Raw genomic sequence first — 21,446 nt, forward strand, 5'->3', positions numbered from 1 at the left:
GAAGAAAAACATGGCAAAATTCAGGAGAGTCACATGCATGCACAGGAGGCACCATGAACAAGTCAGAAAAGCTGAATGACATCCCATTCTCTCCTGGTGGCTTGACAAGTTGCTCCCCCCCTCTCCTTTTCATCTTTTTCCCATACTGCCTCCACACAGCATTAGAGGGACAACATTTAGGCTGAGATGGCCGTGAACTGTGTGTCCAATGTCCCCCACAACATGTTACCATAGTGCAAGCACTGGATGATATTCAAGCCTCTGCAAGAGGGGTCCAGAGGAGTGGGATGCTGAACACAGGCTGTAGCTGCCAACTCCTTGCTGCAATGCCACAGTATCATGCAAAATTTTCAAATGCACATCAAAGCAGCTGTAGTTCTTCCCATGTAGTGGAAAACTCTGTGATGGGCCTGGATGCACCCTGCATTTTGTTTCTATTTAATTTAATTTAATTCTTCTGACAAAGGGACAACCTCTGGGGACAGGATCTCCTCATACCAGCTGAAGCATAAACTCCAGCAGTACTCCGGCCCTCTCCCAGGAAGATAAATGGGGCCTAAAAGATTTCAGGATCAGAATAACATTAGCATTTGCCAGCCAGACACAGACAGATTTGTGCCGTGACTTTTGCACTGTCACTGCTGGACTCCCAGCAGCTCTGAAGCCATTTCAATGGCATGTCTCAGCCTGAAACACGTCACTGCCAGCACTCCCAGTGCAAGTCTGGGCTGGGTTCACAGGCTAAAGGAAAAGGGTTTTTTCCACATTAAAGACTTTCCCTCTGTTGACAGTAATAAACAAGGGAAGAGAGGAGCCGATCCTGTTCCCGCGGGCCAGGTTACTCACATTTTGCAGTGCTTAGGGCACATGCATGGAAGAAAATAAAAGGCAGCATACAAACACAAGAAAATCTTTCTGGGCCAGACTATCTTCCCATCTGTCCTGTCTCCAAGGGTAGCCAAAAGCAGGTGCCAGGGCAGAGCATATACATGGAGCAGGTAACTTGCAATACCCACCAAAGCTCCCACAAGCACGTGGCAGTATGCAACTCAGGGCCTCTGCCTGGACTTCCCACACTGGGTTCAAAATCCAGGGCTGTGTCCTGCTGCAGGGGTCTTCTCCAGCCCCCTTGAACACACCCCAATCTCCCCAGCCACAGCTGCTGGAGCCATCTCATTAGACATGTTTTCCAACCTGCTTGCCCTCACCCATCACTACCCATCCTCCTGTCATTTAGCACCACTGATAAACAGGGCATATCCCCTTGGCAGGGTGCCTGCCCCAGGCATGCAGGATCAAGTCTTCTCCTGAAACCATCCTCTGGCAGCCACTGAACAGCACCACTTGGTTTATCAGACAGTGAGGCTATCCCTGTAGCCAAAGCACTCTTGCTTGATCAACCTTATCCAGCTAGGAAAATTAGCAGCAGTCTGCCTGCCCTTGGCACAAATCTCTTCACAATCCCCTTGCCTTGGCCTGTGTCTCCCCCCACATTACAAAACCACTCAGTCTTCAGTGTGGTTTTGTCTCATTGCTAAACATATGGCAGGCTTCTTGCCTGGGTTTGTCCAACCACTTGTCCCCAGGAGCAGGGCTCCCTGCCCCTGGCTCCAGCTAGCTCCACAGTTTTTGCATCCAGTGTCAATTTTCCTTTTGCTGTGGCAGATAGTCTCAGCCATTGCAACCCATACTCAGTTTCTCATGAGCCCTTACTCCAGCCCCTCTGATTTTCCAGCATGCCCTTCCAGCTGTCTGTGAGCTGAGAGAAAATCAGCTCCTCCCCACTGCACCCCACCCCACACGATGCCTCTTTTTAAGCTGCTATCTAATGCTTCCAGACTACCCCACTGGGGACTGCAGGCTCCCAGGCACTTTACTCAAGGAAAGTGTAGGTCTTTGTCCAAAGAGAATGCCCTGCCCTCCTCCCCATCCCCAGCTAGGCTCCTGCCCTCTGCCTTGGGCACTTGGGCTGCAGCAGCAGGTCAGATCCAGGACCCAGTCCTGCCCCTATACCCAGCCTGGCAGGGTCACAGGGCCGACTAAAGCAACAGCAGAGTCAGAAACCTTAAACCTGGAAAAATAATTTGCAGGGGACTAAAGTGAGATGAGAAGCCCGCTTTGCACAGCAGTGACCACCACCGTGCTCCATCAGTAGACAGGAGCGGGGCTACCCACAGCAGGGGAGCTGGTCGCAGCCTGGCTGAGGGGGCAGTGGTGGGGGGCCCAGGACGCCCAGAGGGGCAGGCAGGCTCAGCTGAAACACCGATGAATGGCTGAGTGCAATTTCTCCCGCACCCTGCCTTCACCCTTCCTGTACCCTTGCAGGTATCCCCGGGGCCCGCAGTACGGCATCCCCCAGCCTGGAGCATGGCTGGATGAGCCCTGACGGCTCCCCGTGCCACCCGTCCGGAGAGCCCTGCAGCACGTACAACCATGCGTTGAGCCCTGCCAAGGAGAGTGGATGCCAAACCTGAATTACCAGCCCAGAGAGTAGCTGTGGATCCCGGCAGCTCCTGTGATTTGCGGCAGGTTTTTCAGGTCCCTGCCTGTCACACACACACGCAGATACTTAAGCAGTCACCCAAGGACCTGCGGGGTTCTTGTTTTACACACTTTTGGTCCCTGCCAACTCCAGGTAAGTGCAGGCTTTGAGCTGGGGGTGCTGGGTGGATTTGCAGTTGGGGATCGGGGGGAGATGGAGGGAGGAGCTGACCTGAGCTTACTGATGCTGGGGAGGTTGGAGCAGGACCCAGCAGGGCTGTGGTGGGAAAGCTTCATGCCTGGGGCAGGGAGAGGGGTACACAGGCAGGAAGAGACCTCCAGGCTGGGGGTACCATGGGGACCTGCCTCTGCTTCAGCAGCTGCTGTGCTCTTGTTTGCTTTGTTCCCATCTGATATTATCTTCTAAAAGGCTGAACGGGTAGTTTACAGGATGCATGACAGGTGTTTTTTCCTTATTTATGGCAGGGTCTGGTTTATTTTTAAAGCCTCCGTCCCACCTTATCCTGTGCGCCATGCCGGCTGATGTTATCCACAGCCACCCCACAGCAGGAGGCTGAGCAAAGCTCAGGACAGGACATGGCTCTGCAGCAGAGCAAGGGAGGGCAGGAGGGCTCGTTTGCATTGAGAACTGCTATTTTGATCCCTGCAGTGGCAGGAAATAGCTGCAAGCTAAAACCAGATGCAGATGCTTCCAGTTGCATCCCAGCCGTTGCAGTGGGGAAATGCACTGGGGAAAGGGTCAAGCAGCCCAGCAAGGGCTATGAGGCCCCATCAGCTGGGCAGGAGCTACTGCTCAGAGAGTTTTCCAGGGGCTTCGGGTGCAGTAAATGGTTGGAAAGCTGCACAGCCAGCCAGCTATTGTGTCTGCCGTTCAAAAAAGCAAAGCTGAGCAAACAGAGCTCACGTCTTTTCTGGAAAAGTGGCTGCCTTCTGCCAGGATAGTAAATGCTGACTGCACTCGCAGTGCTGGGCAGGCATGCTGGGAGACAGAGGGGTGTCCTCTCCCATCTCAGGCCAAAGCGGGGAGCCCTGCTGGTAACCACAGGCTGTCTCTGGGGAGCTGGGTGCAACCACAGGACACAGGCAGTATAACTGCGGAGTGAGGTCTCTCTCCACCGCACTGCTCTTACCTCACACATAGCTCAGGTCACTCAGGGCCTTGTCCAGCTGATTTTTAGAGATCACTCAAGGACGGAGGTGCCCCTACCTCTCTGGTCCCTGTCCCCATGTTGGACTGCCCCTCCACTATGAAGATTTTTTTCCCAATATCTAACAAGACTTTCTCTTGCTGCAACTTGTGTCCATCAGCAATTATCTTTTGTCTGCTCACTCCAGAATGGCTCTGGAGGTGTATTTAAATGTCCCATCAGCCACACTAAAGGTACCAGGCGCTGCTTGCACAGCCTCCATGTACACAGCAATGCTGGCTGGAGCCGCCCACAGCTTAGGCAGCCGATCAACCCCTCGCAAGCTTCAGCTAGTGGCTGCTCTCACATTGCTCCACCTAAAACCAAGACAGTCAGCACCAAGTGTGAACTCCCTGGTGCACTTTAGCTTGACACAAAGGACAGAGCAGGTGTCACCAGAGCTGTGGTTTCACTATGACAGTGCATCTCACATTGTCATTTCTGCCCGGGTGAGTAACACCCTGCCTCTGAACTCTCATCCCTGTGCTGCCCTGGGGAGACAGCAGTGGGCATGGGACAGCTCACAGAGCTGAATGATGACCATAGCCTCCCGCCCCGAACCCCAGCAGCCTTTCTGAAAGCCAAATAGATAGTTTACATCCTTTGTACTGAAAAAGCCAATTTTTTCTAAAGTCTGCAAAAAAGTAGGCAGAAAAAAAGCAGTGAGCAGTAATGCTTTTCAGCAGCTGAGCATAATATTGGTGATTGTCCATATTTCTGCCAGGCTTAAAAAGATGTAAGGAAGAAAATTACCTCTCCTGTACAGGGGAGAGGTCCTGTGCAGCCTGAAAGCCAGGGTCCAGGCCTGGGCTTAAACATGGCTCCATTTAACTAAGAAGTAGGTAAGTAGTGGTCCAGATACAGCCAATCAGGGCATTTAGGGACTCCTGGTGCCCTCAAGTCCTGTCATATACCTCCAATTTTTAGCACCCAAGAGGTGTCAAGTGCTGGGTGCCATATGTGGCACGGGGCCATACAGCTCATGAAAACCTCCAGGGCCCAGAGGAGCAATGTGGGGAGACCTGCAGAGCCCCCCAGGATCCCCAGAGTTTTGACCTTTCCCTGAAAGCCAACTCATGGCCTTGACAGGTAGGAACTCTTCTCCTTCCAGAGCAGGGATAGAGGAGAGACAAGGAAAAAGCATCAGGCATCATGTTCTGTGTGCTGGGGCACCCTGAGCTGCCAGCAGGTAGAAGATACTGTGTCCTACGGGGAAACGCCTCAGGAACCTGGAGATTATCAGAAATAGAAACAGCTGTGAAGATGAAACATGAGAGGTGAAGCATGTGTTTCCTATGCAAATCAATACACACACATCAATGTGCATTAATGCAGCAGGCTGCAAACAGTGATTTATAAACTGCCAGGACCTGTTGCTGCTGGTGGCCCAGGTGAGGTGCATGATCCAAGAGGTGATGAGGAGCCCTGTGGTGACTTTATAGGGGAAGGGCAGGTGGCTCAGAGTTGACATGGGGTGCTAATCAAGGAGGGGAGGAAGGACTGGTTGCCTGAGCCTGGCCTCATCTGCACTTTGACCTCACGGAGACCCTGGCAGCCACAGTGCTGGAAAGCAGTACCTCAAGTCCAGGGGATCTCCTTCTCCCCCTGCACCATTTGCAGAGGTCTCCAACTGCCCAAGGTAGGTAAGCAGCACTCACCTGGACCCCACCAGGTCACACACATGAGGGACTGAACTTTGTCCACCCTCTTCCTATATGGACAACTCTGAACTGAGCTGACACCAGGAAAGCCCAGGCAGATGCTGCCACACACCTGCGGCTGCAACACTCTCCAGTCAAGGCCAGCTCAGCTTGCAGCACCTGGGGTTAAAAATGGTCTTTCCCCAGTCCATCCATTGGGTGGTGGATGATGCTGTCTTCCAGCACACTCCACGCTCAGAGGTGCTCCAACCTTACGCAATCACTGTGTTACACTCAGTATTTACCAAGTGACTCAAGAAAAGTGGGCTGTTTCACAACCAGCCCTGGTCTATTTATAAGCCCCTACTCCATTGCCAAAGGTTCCTTTTATTAGTCAAAGCAACATCCTGCAGACAAGGCTCAGTGGGGCCTTTGCTTTTTGAGGTAAAGCTCAAAGAAGATGATCTCTCCAGCCTCTCGTGACTAGGAGAGCTGTCTCTCTGCAAGCTGCAAGGCAGTTTTGGAGCTGAGATCCCAGCAGTGCTGTCAGCAAGTGAGAGCCCTGGGGCATTTAGTACACCCCAGGGTACCAAGTGGGTTAAGGTGAGTTATCCATCAACTGGGAAAGCAGCTGGGTTTAAAGCGACACAGTAGGGGTACAGTGTGGTGGAGGTGCCTGGCTTACACCCCAGAGCCAAAGGGAAGGAGAAGCGGGACTGCAAGGTGGAGGCAGAGTAGGTCTGCAGCTAAGGAGGGGAGCGGATGGCCCAGAGGAGTCCCATGGCAGGCCAAGGGTTCCTGGCAGCTCTGGAAAGCCAGCAACGCTGTCCCACCAGCCTGGCAGAGATGGGCCAGGCAACTCGGACACCAGGAGAGCATATCAAGAAAGGCCACATTTTTGCATCTAGCTCCTCCCCCACCAACACCCCACAGCTTGGTTTCGGAAACACCAAGATGATTCAGTGTCAAGGGACTTCTGCATGCTTTGTGGGGGCAACGCCTCATGTTTCAGTTGACCGAATTGGCAGGCTTCATCCTCTGCCACATGGGAGCAAACTTGGAGCCCTGCAGAAGAGAGGTGTGGGGCTTACCCAAGGTGTACTTACTTGTTTTGCTTGTGCTTTTGTGCCAAGTCTGCCAGAGATTCGTGCAAAGCACAAGTAGGACAAACGTTACTCTGGAGAAGAATGCGGGTTCCTTGCTTCTGCCATTGCCAGGAGCACCTAGCACTGATCACAGCTGAAGGCAGTAAGTGCTTGGGCAACAGAGATACGCGGGGTACAGTTCTCCAAGGACTGACCCTTCACTTAGACACCAAAAAAACAAACACACAGTTCAGCTATGCTCAGGAACAACATGACTGTTTATGCCTGCGTGTGATAACATTAAGTATTAGTAAAAACAAAGCAACTGACCTGCTTATCGCCAGCTCTGTGTGATGTCTGGCCATGCTGCTAGGCGGAGAACCAGGACACTGATCAGGGGGGAAAATGGGGTGATTTCTGGGTCCAGGCCCATGCTCTCAAAAGAGCCTGCATCCTCTGGTTTATGATTTCCCTGCACAAACTTGCTGGGTGGCTGGGGAAAAGAAAAAAAAAACCCAAACCATTAGGCTGGATTGCAGCTACTGTCCCCTCACACAAAGGAAAAATAGCGGTTTTTTAATTAATGTATTTAAATTAACCCCCCCAACATGCCCATTGCTGTGACATCACTCCCAAGTGACGCCCAGGCCTAAATACGGCCGTAAACAGGAATCGTCCCCACGGGAGTCACACTGGCTATAAATACAGCAGGAGGGGAGTGCTGAGCAGAGGACAGGCTGCAGTTTCCTGCCAGCTAAGGATGGTGAGACAGCTCAGCTGGGTGCTGTTAGCGTGCGGCTGCCACAGTGGGGAAACTGAGGCAGGAGTTTCTGGGGGGCAAGGGCTCCCAGCTGAGCTCCCCAGCCTGCCTTTAGGAAGGGAGTTGTGCCCTGCTGCAGCCAGTGGCCACTGGGGAGGGGGGAGCTGGTGGGGACGGGGATGGCAAATCTGGGACTCAGCAAGTGTGGCCCCACTGGCCGCTCCCAGCTTGGGCAATGATGACAGCGACTCTCCACAGTGCCTGGTCCCATAGCCCTGCCCCAGGAGGAGATGGCCACCGAGAAGCCAGTGACTCCCACTGAGGAGCAGCTGGAGATCCTGGAGTACAACTTCTGCAAGGTGAACAAGCATCCTGACCCCACCACGCTGTGCCTCATCGCAGCTGAGACCGGACTCTCTGAGGAGCAAACCCTGGTGAGTGTGCACCCCTCACGCCTGCCCTGCTCCCCTTGCATGCTTTTGTGCCCCACACATTCCCCCCGCATCTGCTGCCTGCCCTGCCCCCGGCGCTCTGTCATACTCCCTTTTGTCCACCCACATGCTTCCTACTGCACCCCCTGCACCCCTCTGTATCCCATATACTCCCTACTTACACTCTCTGCACCACTCTGCACCCCACACTGCATCCACAAGTCTCCTCTGGACCTCTGCAAACCCCAGTGCACCCCCAACCCCACACTGCACCCACAGAGCTCTACTGTACCACCACACCTCCCTATGCCCCACATTCTCCCTGCAACCCACAAGTTCCTGCCCCTGCATCCCCAAAGTCCCTTCCCCTGTAATAGCACCCCATTCTTCCCACAGCCATGGCCTCCTCCATAGCAGCCTTGTGCCCCACTGGGATCCTTGTCCCCCCCTGCCTGGGATCCCCAGCCCCAGCCTGCACTTGGAGACCAGGCTAGTGCTTCCCGCAGCCAGAACAAGGACATATGCTGAGGGCTGTTGGCTGCGGAGCCCTGAATATACAACCCATGCATGTTGTCCTTTCCTTCCAACCAATTTCTGACAGTCTTGGGTGCCCAAACCACTGCTGGCTTTATGGTCTGAAGAAACTGCACCAATTTTAAAACAGGTACAGGAGAGGTGCAACTCCTGCAGATGTGCTGTGGGTCATGCTCAGGCTGTGCACGCTCCTCCTCACTGCAATTAGCTAGTTTAGCGTCCCCAAGCAAGTCTGTTAGCCTCTCCAGGAGACATAGAGGCCTCTAAATGTCCCTCCACAGGGACAGAATGCCACTCTCTGGGACTTCCGCTGAGCCCTGTGCTCCATCTGGCTACCTGCAGCCTACCCTGGGCTTCAGCAACAAATGGCTCCTTCCCAATTCCTTCAGGTTGCAGTGCAGCTATTTTTGATGCAGATCTTTCATAAGCTACTAGACCCATAGCAGCACTGACAGGTATAGAAAAGAAATCCAACCCACTGAGAAGTTAGCAGTATTTTGCAAAGAACTGCTAAACCTGGTTTTCCCTGAGCAAAGCCAAAGGGATATGAAAGCTGAGCAGGCAATGCCAGCATTTAGCCTGTCCCAGGGAAGAATGCTGGTATAACATCCCTTGCACTCATAGTCCTTGGCTGGAGTGGAAAAGGAGACCCTTCCTCTACTGCGCTTTGGTGGCAGGCAGGTACCACTGATATCCCACAGAAAATTAAATTTTCCACTAATAAATAACAATGGACCATGTGAGCTTTGCAGAACAGAATTTGGAAGTCAGAGGAGGGAACTGAGAGATAGGGAAGCATTTGGTTTTCTACTATATCCTTGAAGAAGAACTGAGGGGCTGATAAAAGGGAACATCCTGCCTCAGAATATGCCGAGTGATAAAGTAAAGCCGAAAGATGAGTGATAAAAGTATGAAGTCAAGAAGGACAATTAATCAGGATGTTTTATGCATGTTGATAAGAACTAAAACTAAGTGTCCTTTAGGTGAACTATCCTCACTATAATACTAAAATCACACTGATAGGTCAGAAAGCCCCCTACCAAAATAAGCCCATTACTATCTGAGCATGTGTGGCAAATTTGAAGGGAGCTCTATATTTAAGATGAAGTGAGAAAAACTACCAAAAGATTAGCTGGGGAGCGTGAATATTAGCTGTTACTGACACATTTGACTGTATAAATACCTTGCAGTTTCTTGGTGCGGGGTGCTAGCTTTGTGGAGTTACCACCTAGCACCCATCTTTGTGCAGATATGCAATGAATACAATACCTCCGCTCTGTGTGTATTTTGGCATTTTGCACACAGGGTGAACAAATCCGCTTTTGGAAAAACACCACATTGCACTGCTTGTTTGAGGCAGCAGGCAGGCAGTACCCTGAAATACGTTTTCCTCCTTAGAAATGGCACTCCTTCACTTTTTTTTTCCTAAAGCAAGTTGTAAATACAGGCCATATATGCCCAGGAGACCTCTGGAGATGTCTTAAAATCTTCCCTGAGAGCCATCTTTTCCATGAATCCAGGGTGCTTCTAGAGATCTAGAGATTAAGGTCATACTAGGGACAGGATCAAGACTGGGTTGGTGAGCTGCAAAGTGCCTGCATTGCGTATGACATAGAGAATCATCGCTCCTGACATCTGGAGTGCTTTATTGGCTAAGTAAAAAATTTAGTAAATGACATGCAAAGAGGTACTGAGTCAACAGGAGATTAAGATTTAGGATAGGAAGTGAAATTTCTGGGAGGAGGCTAGGCAGGCAATCGTCTAACTGGATGTGGTCCAAGGGAGCGCTAGTGCGAAAGCCACTTGTAGAGAGCTCCGTGGTTGTACCATTATGGACCACAATAGCTTCAAAAACAGCCTTGAACAAATATAGCAACAAAATGAGCATCAACAAAGTAGATCATGGGCCTATTCCCAAACAAAAGGCTGAGCTGTACTTCCAGCATATGAGTTACATCTCTTTTCTTGCAGAGGTAGTGTGGCTTTATCCAGCTGCATTTTATCTAACATTTGAAATTGCAGCTGTGTTGAAGTGGTATCAGCAGCTCTGGGAGTTGGCTTAGAGATGCTAAGTTTCTACAGAATAATGTAGCCACGCATATTGCTTGAGGACTAAGACAATTTTTATTCCATTTTTTAAATCTATTTGTTCTTAAATTTGCTGAAAGCCACTGTGTTATCCCTCTCACCCTTTCTGAAGCAGGTCAACTTTTGATTCCTGTCATTTTTGGACCTGCAGTGATTGTTTCACAGCTCTAGCCATTTAAACAGACACCATCGAGCAGCTCCTTAGCCAATCTTTTACTCTGTTTACAAGAAAAACCTGGACTTGCAGCAATAAAACAAGAAGTCACCCATGCTATCAAGGTCTGAAGCGAGCAAGAAAACTTGGTTTGAAAGAGGCTCACACATAGGTAACAAGGCCATTTGGTCAGGGGCAGCTGTCCTGCTGCCTGTACTGCCAGGGAATAGTGCAGTGCCTTGCTACAAGACAGCAGTGCCATGATTTTCCCTCACCTGGTCCCACGTGCTGACCACATCTGCACCTTTAGCAAAGTTATCTGGAGGGTTCGCTCAGCCCAATACACTCAATCTCTGTTTCGTTGTTTGTTTTTTTTTTTCTCCAGAAATGGTTCAAGCAGCGCCTGGCAGAGTGGAGGAAGTCTGAAGGGCTGCCCTCAGAAAGCGGGTCTGTCAGGGACTAGAGGATGCTTCTCTGATCCCCATGCCTGCTGTAAATGATGGTTAAGCTCTTCAGAGTGGGTTTCCTCGGGATTCTTCTGCTGCAGTAGGTTTTGAGATACAAAGTAATATCCTGCTATTTAACATAATTTTTATTTAAAGTGTACATAACCAGGAAAAATATTATTTTATATATATGTGTGTGTGTACAGCTGCTGATGGCTGCATAACCTGTCTAGTGATTCCCATCCATTAACAGAGGCTGCACACGGCAAAGCAGTCTCATGCCCTTGTCCCAGGCTTGCAGAAAAGCTGCCATGAAAAGTTCAAACAGAGAAGGGGGAAAAAAAGATTTCTTTGTGATCCCCAGAGGCAAAGTATGTGTGCTAGCTTTAATCTACAGATCATGCAGAGAAGAGGGCACTTGAAAAACCAGAAGTGTTTTTCACATCTTTGTTAGCTCAAGATGCCTGAGTCAGCTCTGGATATTGGCAAACTGAGTGCCTACACTATAATCAGACTAAGCCAAGCCCCCCTTGAATGCATTTCTCACATTTCTGTTAAAGGTCACCAAAGGGAAAGAACTGGTGTGGGGTTTTTTCCAACGCATTAATAAAAAACCCAAAGTTTTTTGATGAGTGAGGCTGTGTTATGTCCCTGCTTGTGCTCCCTGCCCCAGTGGCAGGAGGCAGACTCATCTGGAAGGGCAAGACTCCTCCAAGGCAGCCTCAGTGCACACCTTGGGTTTCCCCTCTTCCCAGAGGGATAGCCCGCACACATGGGCAACCTCCTCATTTAGGACATCCACAGGTCCATCCCAGTTAGCCCACGCAGCCCCATGCATACACCAAGCCCTGAGGTGGCAGAGGCTGGTGGTGCTGAGGTTGCCCTGCAGGGTGGGGGCAGACCCCAACCTCCTTCAGGCCATTCTTAAGCCTGCAGCTTGATGGATGCAGCTGTGCTGGGGCTCTTGCACAAAGCCCAGACTCTCATCTGTCCTGGTATAGGACAATGCATGGGCTAAAAAATAACCAGCACCATTGCCCAGTGACCTTACCTTGTTCAAAAGGGTTCAAAAATCCTCTGCTTAGGGGATTATCGGATCAATTAGTGGATCCTCTGATTAATCCTCTTCTGGTTTGCAGTCACCTGCCTCTACCCCTTTGGAAGGAGAATCAGCTTAACACAGGGAAGATTAAGATACACTGGGCACTGAAACTGCCACATGCCTTCACTTATGGCTTTTGTCCCTAGCTGGAGAGCATCTCTCTTGCCTCATTATCTCCAGCCCATCGCCGGTGGTTAGGCTGCCAGTGCAAAGCACACCAAACTCATAAGAAACAGATAAAAACAATCTCCCTGTGCCATGTCCTACACAGGCTGTGTTGTTCCCCTGCAATCCAGCTGCCAAACTGACTCACCCTCAGACCTGACTGGAGCTCAGAGTTTGTTCTGCAGAGTCTGGCACCGATATCTGTTTTCTTCTTAGCCTTTGCAACGTGCCTTTTCCCTTACACTGAGGGCAACTCTGCTTTTTTGAGTTAGGCTCCAAGAATCCCAGTGCAGGGCTCTATTATTTTGCCCAGTGCCACACAACTGAATATCTGAACCGCACAGATTTAACCCACCTGTGTAACCTGTATCAAAATGCATGCAAAGCAAGAGGCTGGATCTGCCCATTCTCCACATATGTGAGAAAACAGGCCCCAAATCCAAGCCAACTCAATGCGTAAGCCACCCCAGCATCTCCAAATCCTGTACTAAAGCTTTACACCTTATCAAATCCAGCCCTGGATCTGGAATTTTGCAGCCTTTTGTGTTTCTGCTTCTGTCACAAGCACAAAACTTTGAGTGTCACTAAGAAGATCTTGAAAGTTTAGCAAAAATTTTGAAACCCAAGGTCAGGAATTGTGTTGCACCAACCCACAGCATGCTGTCAGCTTTGGTTTGCCACACTTCTTTATGTGAAACCACAGTTCCTGTGCTGGCTTCCCCCAGCAGTTGTTTCATTACTTCTTTAACTATTACAGCAAAAAAATAAGTAGAGTGACAAACTCCAGATGTAACCTGTCCTAGGGAGAGAGGGTCCCCATATTAGGTCAAATTCTGCTCACTTCCCCTGGTGACTATTTTGTTCTTAAGGAATCACCATTTTATTTAACTCCCCCAATAAATCCAGTAAACGTGGCTGCTCGTAAGAAAAATGTTCCTGCTGGGTGCTGCCTCTGCACCGTGATCAAGCAGGTCTTCCAGCCACAGCACAGCCCAAAGAGGGTGATGTTCCAAGGGGTGGTGGGGGCAGCTGGCGGAGGGAGCGGGCTGTGTTTCTGAGGCTTAGTGCTTAATCGGACGAGCCAGCTCTTGGATCCGAGCAGAACAAGTCGCCTTCTTAGCAGACTCCTTCACTGTGAACGCGTCTGGGTTGAACTGAGCTGAGCCCATAGGAGGCCTGCGGGAGCAAGGACAGAGCCAGTCAATTCCAACAGAAGCAGGGCCAGCTTTCAAAGCTGCCGGCCAGCTGACACACCTCCACCTAAGCCCTGCCCTCCCCTGTCAAGGAATGACAAAAGCAGTTATGGATCCGCTGCTGTCACCAGGACACCAGTGAGGGGGGTGTCCCATCTCCCACTGAAGCTGTCACAGCCACTACAGGCAGGCATTCCCTCACCCTGTGTGAAACATCCCACTCAGCATGTCCTGCAGCCCAGGTTGGGGCTGGCTGCATCATGCTGGGCAATGTGAATGTGCTACACTGTCATGTGTCAGCTGGTTGCTTTTTAGTTAGTAATTAAGAAGTCTCAACCAGTAATTCCTACTGGAATTAGAAAGTTCCTATTTCTTCTCATTTGGTTCTCCTTCCACCTCAAAAGAATGCTTTTTAAACTACAATCCATGTAGCATTAGTACATCCAGCCACACAAAATCCATGCATTTTGGAAGTGGAAGAACAGTGGCTTAATCACACTGGTCAAACCCAAACCAAGAAGGTGCCATGGCCTGCTCAAAACGGGCTGACAGGTGATCATTTCCCCATGGCAGAGAAGCAGCACCTACCTTTTGCAAGGCTGGGCTAGTTCCACGAGTCGTGGTGTGGCCACTGCGTGCTTTGCAGCCTTCGTCACTGGCCACTCAGCATCCCGCAAGGGCACATAGTCAGGATGCAATCTTTTTGCCCAGGCCAGCTCCAGGGTCCGAGGGCTCGCAATTGCCTCCTGAGCTGACTTGGAAACCTGTGGAAGAATGAGGAGGAAGGTCCTTACAGGTGCTCCAGGCATTCAAGGGTGACCAGCCTGCAACTCACAGTACCCAGGTTCACAGCCACTGACCACACACAGATGGGACACGATCCTGTCCATGGCTGTGTATGGCACCAGACAAGCTGTGGAAGGAGAAGCCACTGCCTGGCCAGTCCCACCACCTGCCCTCCAACCTCCTCTTACTCATAGCCCTTTCTCCAACCCATCTCCCAGCAGTGGAGATCCCAATTAGACACTTGTGCATCTCTCCCCATCCCCACAACTGCAGGCCAGGCACAGGTCTGTCCTCCTCTGTGGATGCCTGCTGGGATCCAGTTCATGCTCTTGATGGAGGACGAGTCCTGCTCTCCAGCCCAGGAAGCAGCAACATCAGCCTCACAGACAGCAGCACATCCAGGGCTGCCATGAAGAGACCCACCAGTCACTGGGCACCCATTGCCCTCCCCTCTGCCCAGTGTCCCTGCCATGCGTGGTCCTGGGTGATGCTGTCTTACCGGACGGATGACAGATTCAAGAAAGCTGTGCTCGTAGCAGCAGGTCACCTTCCTGACCCGGGGCTCTGCGAGGCGCTGTAACCGCAAGGATGCTCTGGCCAAGGCCGCAGCGTTTGTAACCTGTGTTGGCACCTACATGGGTTCAGAATGGGGGGGATGTGCAGACACGGAGCTCCTCCACCGCAGCGCACAGGGACACGCTCCCTCTCCAAAGGGATGAGCACACAGCACCCTTCCTCTATGGGCACAGTCACAAGAAGGAGCATTCATATTTTCCCAGTACCTATTATTTTTATTTCACTCAAACTACAAGGTAATTTTGGTGTTATGAGGTTTTGTATATCTTAGCCAATATTACTTTTTTCCCCAACTGTTGCTCACTCATAGTCAGGAGAGGAATGCCTGTAATGACAGCCTGTGTAGCCAGGTAGAAATGCAGAGAAAATTCTTCCAGAGTAAAAAAATATTTTTCATTTTCATCTTCTTGGCTGAATCAAATAACTTCCTTGCTAAGGAGAGACGCTCAGATTTTGGAGTAAAAGTACTGGTGCAGTTAACTGCATTCCTACAGCAAAAGTGATTACTGCTCCAGCATGGGACTTCTTCCCATTTTTCACAGGGTTACTGGTGCCAAGGCCCACTCCAGCACAGCCTCTCTTATTTCCTAGCCCAGAGACTGCAGCCAGAAAACTTAGCCTTTGCCATGGAAATAACTGTAATCTGAGATTGCCCCAAGCCCTTTCACCCCTGCCAAAGCAATGACCCACCGAAAAGGAGCAACTTCAGAAATACATCTCTAAATTAAGCTTCTGGTAAAACACTGTTAAAATATATATAGTGTTCACAGGCTCATCCCCGCTATAAACATAGACAGGAGCACAGCTGCCCAACTACAAACATGACTGTACTCCCTAGGAGCTAAACGGACCGTTCCCATCAGATTTCTCCACTTTCCCAGGCTGCTTTATCGGGGGATGCAGCCCAGATTCCTCCCTTGGCTCTTCTGCTATTCTAGGCTGCTCCAACCTGGCTGTTTTCTGTCTCTCAGCAGGACACACCCAGGGGCAGGACAGAGGGTGTAAAGGCTCAGGGCAGTTTGCTGCATCACTGTCCCCTGCAAATCTCACTCAACCACCTCCTCACCTCTCTGGCCAGCAGGAACTCTGGGTGCAGCACCTTTGGCCGTGCAAGCTCCAGGATCCGCGGGGAGGCCTTATAGCTCAGTGCAGCTGGCGACACAGGCCACTCAGGGGACTGGCGAGGTCTGGAAGCAGAGAGTCATGGCACCGCCACTCATAGATGTTCCCCCACACTGGTTAAACCAGGCTGCAGCTGAGATGTATAAGCCTCATGACTGCCACAGCAGAAGGCAGCTTTGTCTTGTGGCCATTTCCCATGTAGAAACCACCCATGCCATGAGTCCAGATGTCCTAATCCCAGCAGAGTCCCTGCTCCGCATTTTGCCCTCTGTTGTACCCATCTTCTGTTCCTGTATTTATTACTTCGAAGCTGTGCTGATGTTACAAGACCCAAGGGCCTACCTATAACACCCTACAGGTTTTCTGGCCTCTCACCTTTGCTGCAGGTAAGCAGCCTGGCATTTTTTAGGTTCAGACAACTTCAGCAGCCGATGAGAAGGGAAGCCAAAATCCACTACCGGGGTACGCTCCCAGATCGTTGATTCCCGTCCACAGCTATACAAGAAGAGGGATCTTGAGGAACAGCACAGAAGAGTTAGTAAAAGGTAACTGCCAGAGAATGTGATCCTGGCAGATGGTATCCTAAGTCTGGTTAAACATCCATGGCTGCTGCATGTACAAAAGTTGGCACTGGTGCACATGGAAAAGCCATGAACAAATAGCTATTTACACTTGAGATTTCCTGACTTTAAAGGCAAATGCTGTTTGTGTATGCAGAGTCCTCTCTTAAGCACCCTAAGTGCGTTACTTTCAAAATCTAGGCCTTTCCCTGGACCATTTCAAGAAGCCACTCCACAACGCAAACCTATCAGCATCTCTGTTCAGCTCTGCCAATTTAGAAACCTCTTTGCTGCAGTGGCTTAATAGCACCTTGTGGCCTTGCAGGTCCTTTCCTCTTGGTATCTCCCCGGGCTTGCTTAGTGCATGCTCATCCAGCCTTCCACAGCTGCTGACATCTCCCCTTCCCCTGGAAGTCAGCACATCCACCCTGATTAGAGGGCACCATCTGAGCTGCCCCCTTCCCCAGGATGTGCTGCCACATCACTGACCTGCAGTGGTGCTTGCCAAAATCTTGCTTGGGCTTGGCCAGTGCCACTGTTCTTGGGGATGGTTGAGCCATCAGTGCACCCCACAAGAGGGTCCAGATTGTCTCTTGGTTTCCCCACGCGAGCCTAGCAAGAACAGCAAAGGTGTGACATTTTAGAAACACACGCAAGTGTGAAATGTGCTTGCTGGGGCTATCATTCCCTGTCTGGGATGGGACACACACACAGAGTCCCTACGGCTCCCCACAGCTGTACATTGCCACTGCCATCCCCTGAGCACTTACCTTCTCTGGCACTGAATTTCCTAACACTGTCCAGGTGGTGGTTGTCATATCAAAAGGAAAAGAGCCTTCAAGTAACGAGTCTGGTTTTATAGTTCCCAGTGGATGTGCAGAAAGGGTCGTTTCACTACACCTCTGAAACACCTGGGGGACTTTCATTATTGCATTTTTCTCACCTCACCATTACCACCTAACTACACCACAGGTATGACAGTAAAAATAATAATAATTTTATGGTCAGGGTGTGCCATGGAAAGTGGGTGAGGTTTTGCAGCACGTTAGTGGTTACTCTCCTGTGCTGAGGGCAAATTTTGAGTTGCGCATCCCCCATTGAGAGAGAGGCCATGGTGGGAGAGGGTACCAGGGTTGTCAGGACAGGGAACAGCAGGGTGATGGAGCCTTTTTCAAGCACAGTGACACCCATCCAGACAGTGGAGAAGAGACATTATCAAGAGACTGCTGCCCTGGCTTGTCAAGCCATAGATTGACCCCAAAATGCAGAGAGTAACTCTGTTCCTAAAGCTTGACTGTGTCCTCCAGCTTACAGCAGCCTGTGGCTCCAATGAGGTCCAGTCCTCTTGCATCACAGCACCAACCTACTCTAAAACATCTCAGCGGAGAAGCTCAGATGGAGCAGGAAAGGCAAGACTCAGGTCAGGCCCAGTTTTTGGATTGAAAACAAGAACGAACGACTTGAAGAGAGCCCTTCACGCACTGAACATTTCAGTCTGTTTTTTTGGAGTCACTTCTGCTCTTGAGGGGAGAGCAATAGCAAGACAAATTCAAAGGGTCTGCACTAGATGAGGCCCCAGCAGGCCCCAGTCCTCAAGCCAGGGCTTCTGGGCACCTCCTTAGCTGGGATCGTTTGCAAGAGCCACTTTCTTGCGTTCTGTGAGTTCTTGTATCCTATCAAAATTGCAGAAAAGGACAAATATGCCATTAAACATACAGTTAAACCAACAAAGCCATTTGCTGTCCTCAAAGGCATAATACACTCTTGAACCCTCATGCCTTTGCCTCCATCCCTTGCGAGAGTGCATTTAAGGGATCTCTCTCTCAAGTAACTTTCCATCCATTTAATCTGGTGGACTCACCAGCCATGGATTTTTGTGCTATCTCTTGGATTGCAGAGAAACGGATCTGCAGTTCTGCCCTCATGGCAGGGTCCCTTTGGGACATGGCAGAGAGAGGGGGAAGTTACTTTTCTGGTTAATAACACGCCATGCAAACCCAGATGGCTGATCTCCCAGCCTACAGGAGTTCAGATGAACAGAAACACCTGTTATCAACACTCTTGTGTTTTACTAAAAGGCACCATGGAGACAGGACTGTTCCCACATGGTTTTAGAAGCACAGGTGAAGACATATTTTATTATTTGTCATGTTATTTCAATCCATTTGGCACAGAGGTCTCAGATGCTATAGAGACACAGGAACATACATGGTCTGTGCCTTAGGAGCAGCACTGAAAATGTTTTTACTCAATATTCATCAGACCAAAACCTTTCAGGAAGATCGGATATCGCTGTCTGCTCCTACTGCTCAGGTGTCCCAGGCCTGAAATCCCACTGGCTGTGAAGCGCTTGTGCTTTGTGAGCCTTGCTACAAAGAGAAGGACGAGACGATGCCAGTGCTGCGTGTTGCAGAACTCACAGACCAAGCCCATACCCACCCACTGGGGCTGCAGGTGCTAGCCCCCAGCCAGCCGGGGAACAACCATATGATGAAGGCAGCTGTGGAAGTGCCCCACCATGGAAAAAGCACAGAAGGTGAAAGCCTGGGGCATTGCTTCCCTGCTTAGTATCACCCGTCAACAAGGCAGCATAGCCCTAGAGAGGAGTGGGGACACCAACAGAGATGTTTGCTGACAGAAAATGGTCTGTGTTTTGAGGACACACCTGTGGTTTCTCTGATGGAGCCGATACCTCTAGTGAGACACCGAGCCCCAGCAAATGCTTGCCAGAGAGCTCAAAACCGCAGAGACCGTGGCAATGGCAGGCTGCTGTTAGAGCATCCTCGACACATGCTCCCTGAGAGACACCTGCTGATTTATCTCCCTGTCACGCCTAACTGCTGGTCACAACACTGCAAACACGGCTCCCACGGAGATCCCACAGAGGGAACTGCCTGCGGGACTTTGGCCTCCTGCCAGCAGTTCAAGAAAGGACGTGCTCTGGAATGCAGCCATCATTTCAGGAACCAAAAAACAGTTTCAGCTGTTCATTCCCCAGTGGCTTCCCAGAGGCTTTTCCTTGCAAAAGGTGCAAGGGGGTGAAGGATAACTACATGGAGGTGTCCCCCCCTAAGCCTAGCTGCGTTGCAGAGCTGGCACTACCTCTGTAGGCAGGGTCATCACTTTTCCTCCACTGCTGGCACAGATCCACCACATAGCCACAGCCAAACCTAGTACGAAGTACACATGGCCCTAGTCCCCCACACTGCTGGCATGGACACTGCTGTGCAAAGCTTGCATCATGAGCCAGCCAATGGACGAATCACATGTACGTCCAAGTCAGGTCCCTCAACTCACTTGACAATTGTTAAGGGTTTGGGGTTTTTTTCCAATTACAAAAAAAAAGATAACTTTGTACTCTTTTATCATGGCAAAAGTCTGGACTGATGGGCATCCCCACACAGGACACCTGCAGCAGCTCTGCGACTTGAAGGAGTTAAGCCACCTCATTGAAAAGGGGACAGCCCTGGGGGAGCCTTTCCCTTTGGTCATGCTCATGCTTCTAAGTAGGGAAAAGGAGTCCATCTGCCGCAGCCAGACACAGAAACGCCTCCCCTCTGCTGCCTGAGCTCACACAGATTCATCGCTTAAGGGGGATCAACTCCCTTTGAGATTAATTCCTTGTAAAGCAAAGGGTGACAGCTTCCGTTTTGAAGGGGCAGGACAGTCAGATGTTGTTTGTCATAAGAAGCAGGAGGAAGGGCAAAACTAGGCACCATTTCCTCTGTGTGTTTATCACAGTGTCAGCCAATATACCAACTCGCTGCTCGGTGTAAATCTCCAGCTGAGCCCTCCCTGAGAGATGTGGGGGCACAGCCTGGACACCCAGCCAGGAGGCCAGGGCTGGGAGCGTTTCTTACCTGTCGCGTAAGTGTGCAGACAAGAAGAAAGTGCAAAGGCAAGAAGAGGTGAATTTACAAGCTTGGCAACAACTGCAGCCTGGGCTGCCTGCTCTTCAGTGTTAAATAATCACAAGGCAGATGAGGCTTGTGCATCTCCTTAGGATACAATTGCTTGGCAGGTGTTTGTATTGTTTTCCCCAGTCCTTCCCAGTGCAGCTGCATAGCAACGCACTTGCACGCTCCCTCCCGGGGGCTGCTCCTCACCAGGGGAATGATGGCAGCACCCTGGGACTGCAGGACAGAGCACCCCCAGCACCACGTCCCCTCACCAGCATCCTCCTCCCAGGAGGAGCACCAGCGGCCACTGCTAACCTGCAGGCTCTCACCTGGCTCAGTGTAGCTACCCCTTGTTATTGCCGTCAGTTCCAAGACCCTTGGGGGAGTAGGGGTGGAGTTGAACTGGGACTCAGCACAAAACAAGCTGCTGTGTTTTTAAGGGGGGGGGGGGTCAGGGAGGACAACAGGAAAACCAGAGATGTGGTGGCAAGGGCACTGTGGGGAAACCAGGTCCGATTTCAGGGAGCCATGTGCCCTGATAGCAGCAATGGCCACACAATGGGCTGGCATCGCTTTGCCCGGCAGCCGCTCTCAGCGATGCTACCAGGGGCCCTGCGTGCCCAGGAGCCCTATGCCAGCTGGGCCAGGGGCCGGGGCACAGGGAGATGCCGTTGCCATGGTGGGACAGGCTGCCCCTGCCAAGGGCCCCAGTGCCCCGGCCCAGCCGCCACCATGGCAACCCAATCCCTTGGCTGCTGGTGGGCCCAAGGAAGCAGGACCCGCTGCCCACGGAAGCCAAGGCCGGTGGGCCAGGGAGCACGTGCAGGGGCCCGCAGGGCCTGAGCACCTGCCCGTTGCAGGTGGGCGAAAAGGCCCGTTTCAAAGGTGGCTGTCCAAGAAAGGCCTCCTGTAGCGCTCCTTCTTCCAGTAAATGAAGCCTAGACCACCAGTTTGGGTAAAATTTTCTGCTTTATGCCTCTGTTCCAAAGCACAAAACCATAAAACCCTCATACAATAAATGCAGTTGCAAAACAGGTCCTTTACAGAACTGCCCTGGATCACGTTCGTGGAGTGATTAGGAGACTGACACTTGTCAGCAACTCATCTTCCTCACCTGCTGTGCTAACAGAAATCACTTTCAAAAAACAACAGGTTTTTCACATGCAAGAGGGTTTGCTCGAGGGCAACCCAGACCAAACCAAACCAAGCCACTCAG

At 51.1% G+C, this 21,446-nt stretch overlaps 2 protein-coding genes across 6 annotated transcripts; one reads left to right on the top strand and one right to left on the bottom strand.

Annotated features, from left to right (window-relative positions):
• Positions 1-5,727: 5,727 nt before the first annotated feature.
• Positions 5,728-10,893, top strand: HOPX (HOP homeobox). 2 transcript variants are annotated; one of them, XM_064449918.1, is made up of 3 exons: positions 5,728-5,932; positions 7,433-7,608; positions 10,767-10,893. In XM_064449918.1, exons 2-3 carry the CDS (start codon positions 7,465-7,467, stop codon positions 10,842-10,844), a joined length of 222 nt encoding a protein of 73 aa, XP_064305988.1. In that variant the 5' UTR covers positions 5,728-5,932; positions 7,433-7,464; the 3' UTR covers positions 10,845-10,893. The 2 variants fall into 2 exon arrangements, with proteins under 2 accessions (XP_064305988.1, XP_064305987.1); XM_064449917.1 differs by lacking the exon at positions 5,728-5,932 and adding an exon at positions 7,139-7,177.
• A 552-nt stretch (positions 10,894-11,445) lies between these two features.
• On the bottom strand, positions 11,446-21,062 carry SPMAP2L (sperm microtubule associated protein 2 like). Of its 4 annotated transcripts, none has more exons than XM_064449913.1 (6): positions 16,821-21,062; positions 16,147-16,266; positions 15,716-15,836; positions 14,573-14,704; positions 13,876-14,051; positions 11,446-13,270 (listed from the first exon to the last, which is right to left on the bottom strand). In XM_064449913.1, exons 1-6 carry the CDS (start codon positions 16,889-16,891, stop codon positions 13,156-13,158), a joined length of 735 nt encoding a protein of 244 aa, XP_064305983.1. In that variant the 5' UTR covers positions 16,892-21,062; the 3' UTR covers positions 11,446-13,155. The 4 variants fall into 4 exon arrangements, with proteins under 4 accessions (XP_064305983.1, XP_064305982.1, XP_064305981.1 ...); XM_064449912.1 differs by having other exon boundaries at positions 16,147-16,284; XM_064449911.1 differs by having other exon boundaries at positions 16,147-16,738.
• Between the last annotated feature and the right edge of the window lie 384 nt (positions 21,063-21,446).

This window comes from Phalacrocorax carbo, chromosome 4, assembly GCF_963921805.1.
Source record: "Phalacrocorax carbo chromosome 4, bPhaCar2.1, whole genome shotgun sequence".
Taxonomy (NCBI): domain Eukaryota; kingdom Metazoa; phylum Chordata; class Aves; order Suliformes; family Phalacrocoracidae; genus Phalacrocorax; species Phalacrocorax carbo.

Coding starts and splice junctions, on each gene's coding strand:
- SPMAP2L (XM_064449911.1), bottom strand. CDS start 16,412: ATGTGCACCAGTGCCAACTTTTGTACATGCAGCAGCCATGGATGTTTA. Junction 14,705..15,715: donor AGTTCCTGCTGGCCAGAGAG/GTGAGGAGGTGG, acceptor GAACCCATGTAG/GTGCCAACACAGGTTACAAA. Junction 14,052..14,572: donor TTGAATCTGTCATCCGTCCG/GTAAGACAGCAT, acceptor ATTCTTCCACAG/GTTTCCAAGTCAGCTCAGGA.
- HOPX (XM_064449918.1), top strand. CDS start 7,465: ATGGCCACCGAGAAGCCAGTGACTCCCACTGAGGAGCAGCTGGAGATC. Junction 7,609..10,766: donor TCTCTGAGGAGCAAACCCTG/GTGAGTGTGCAC, acceptor TTTTTTCTCCAG/AAATGGTTCAAGCAGCGCCT.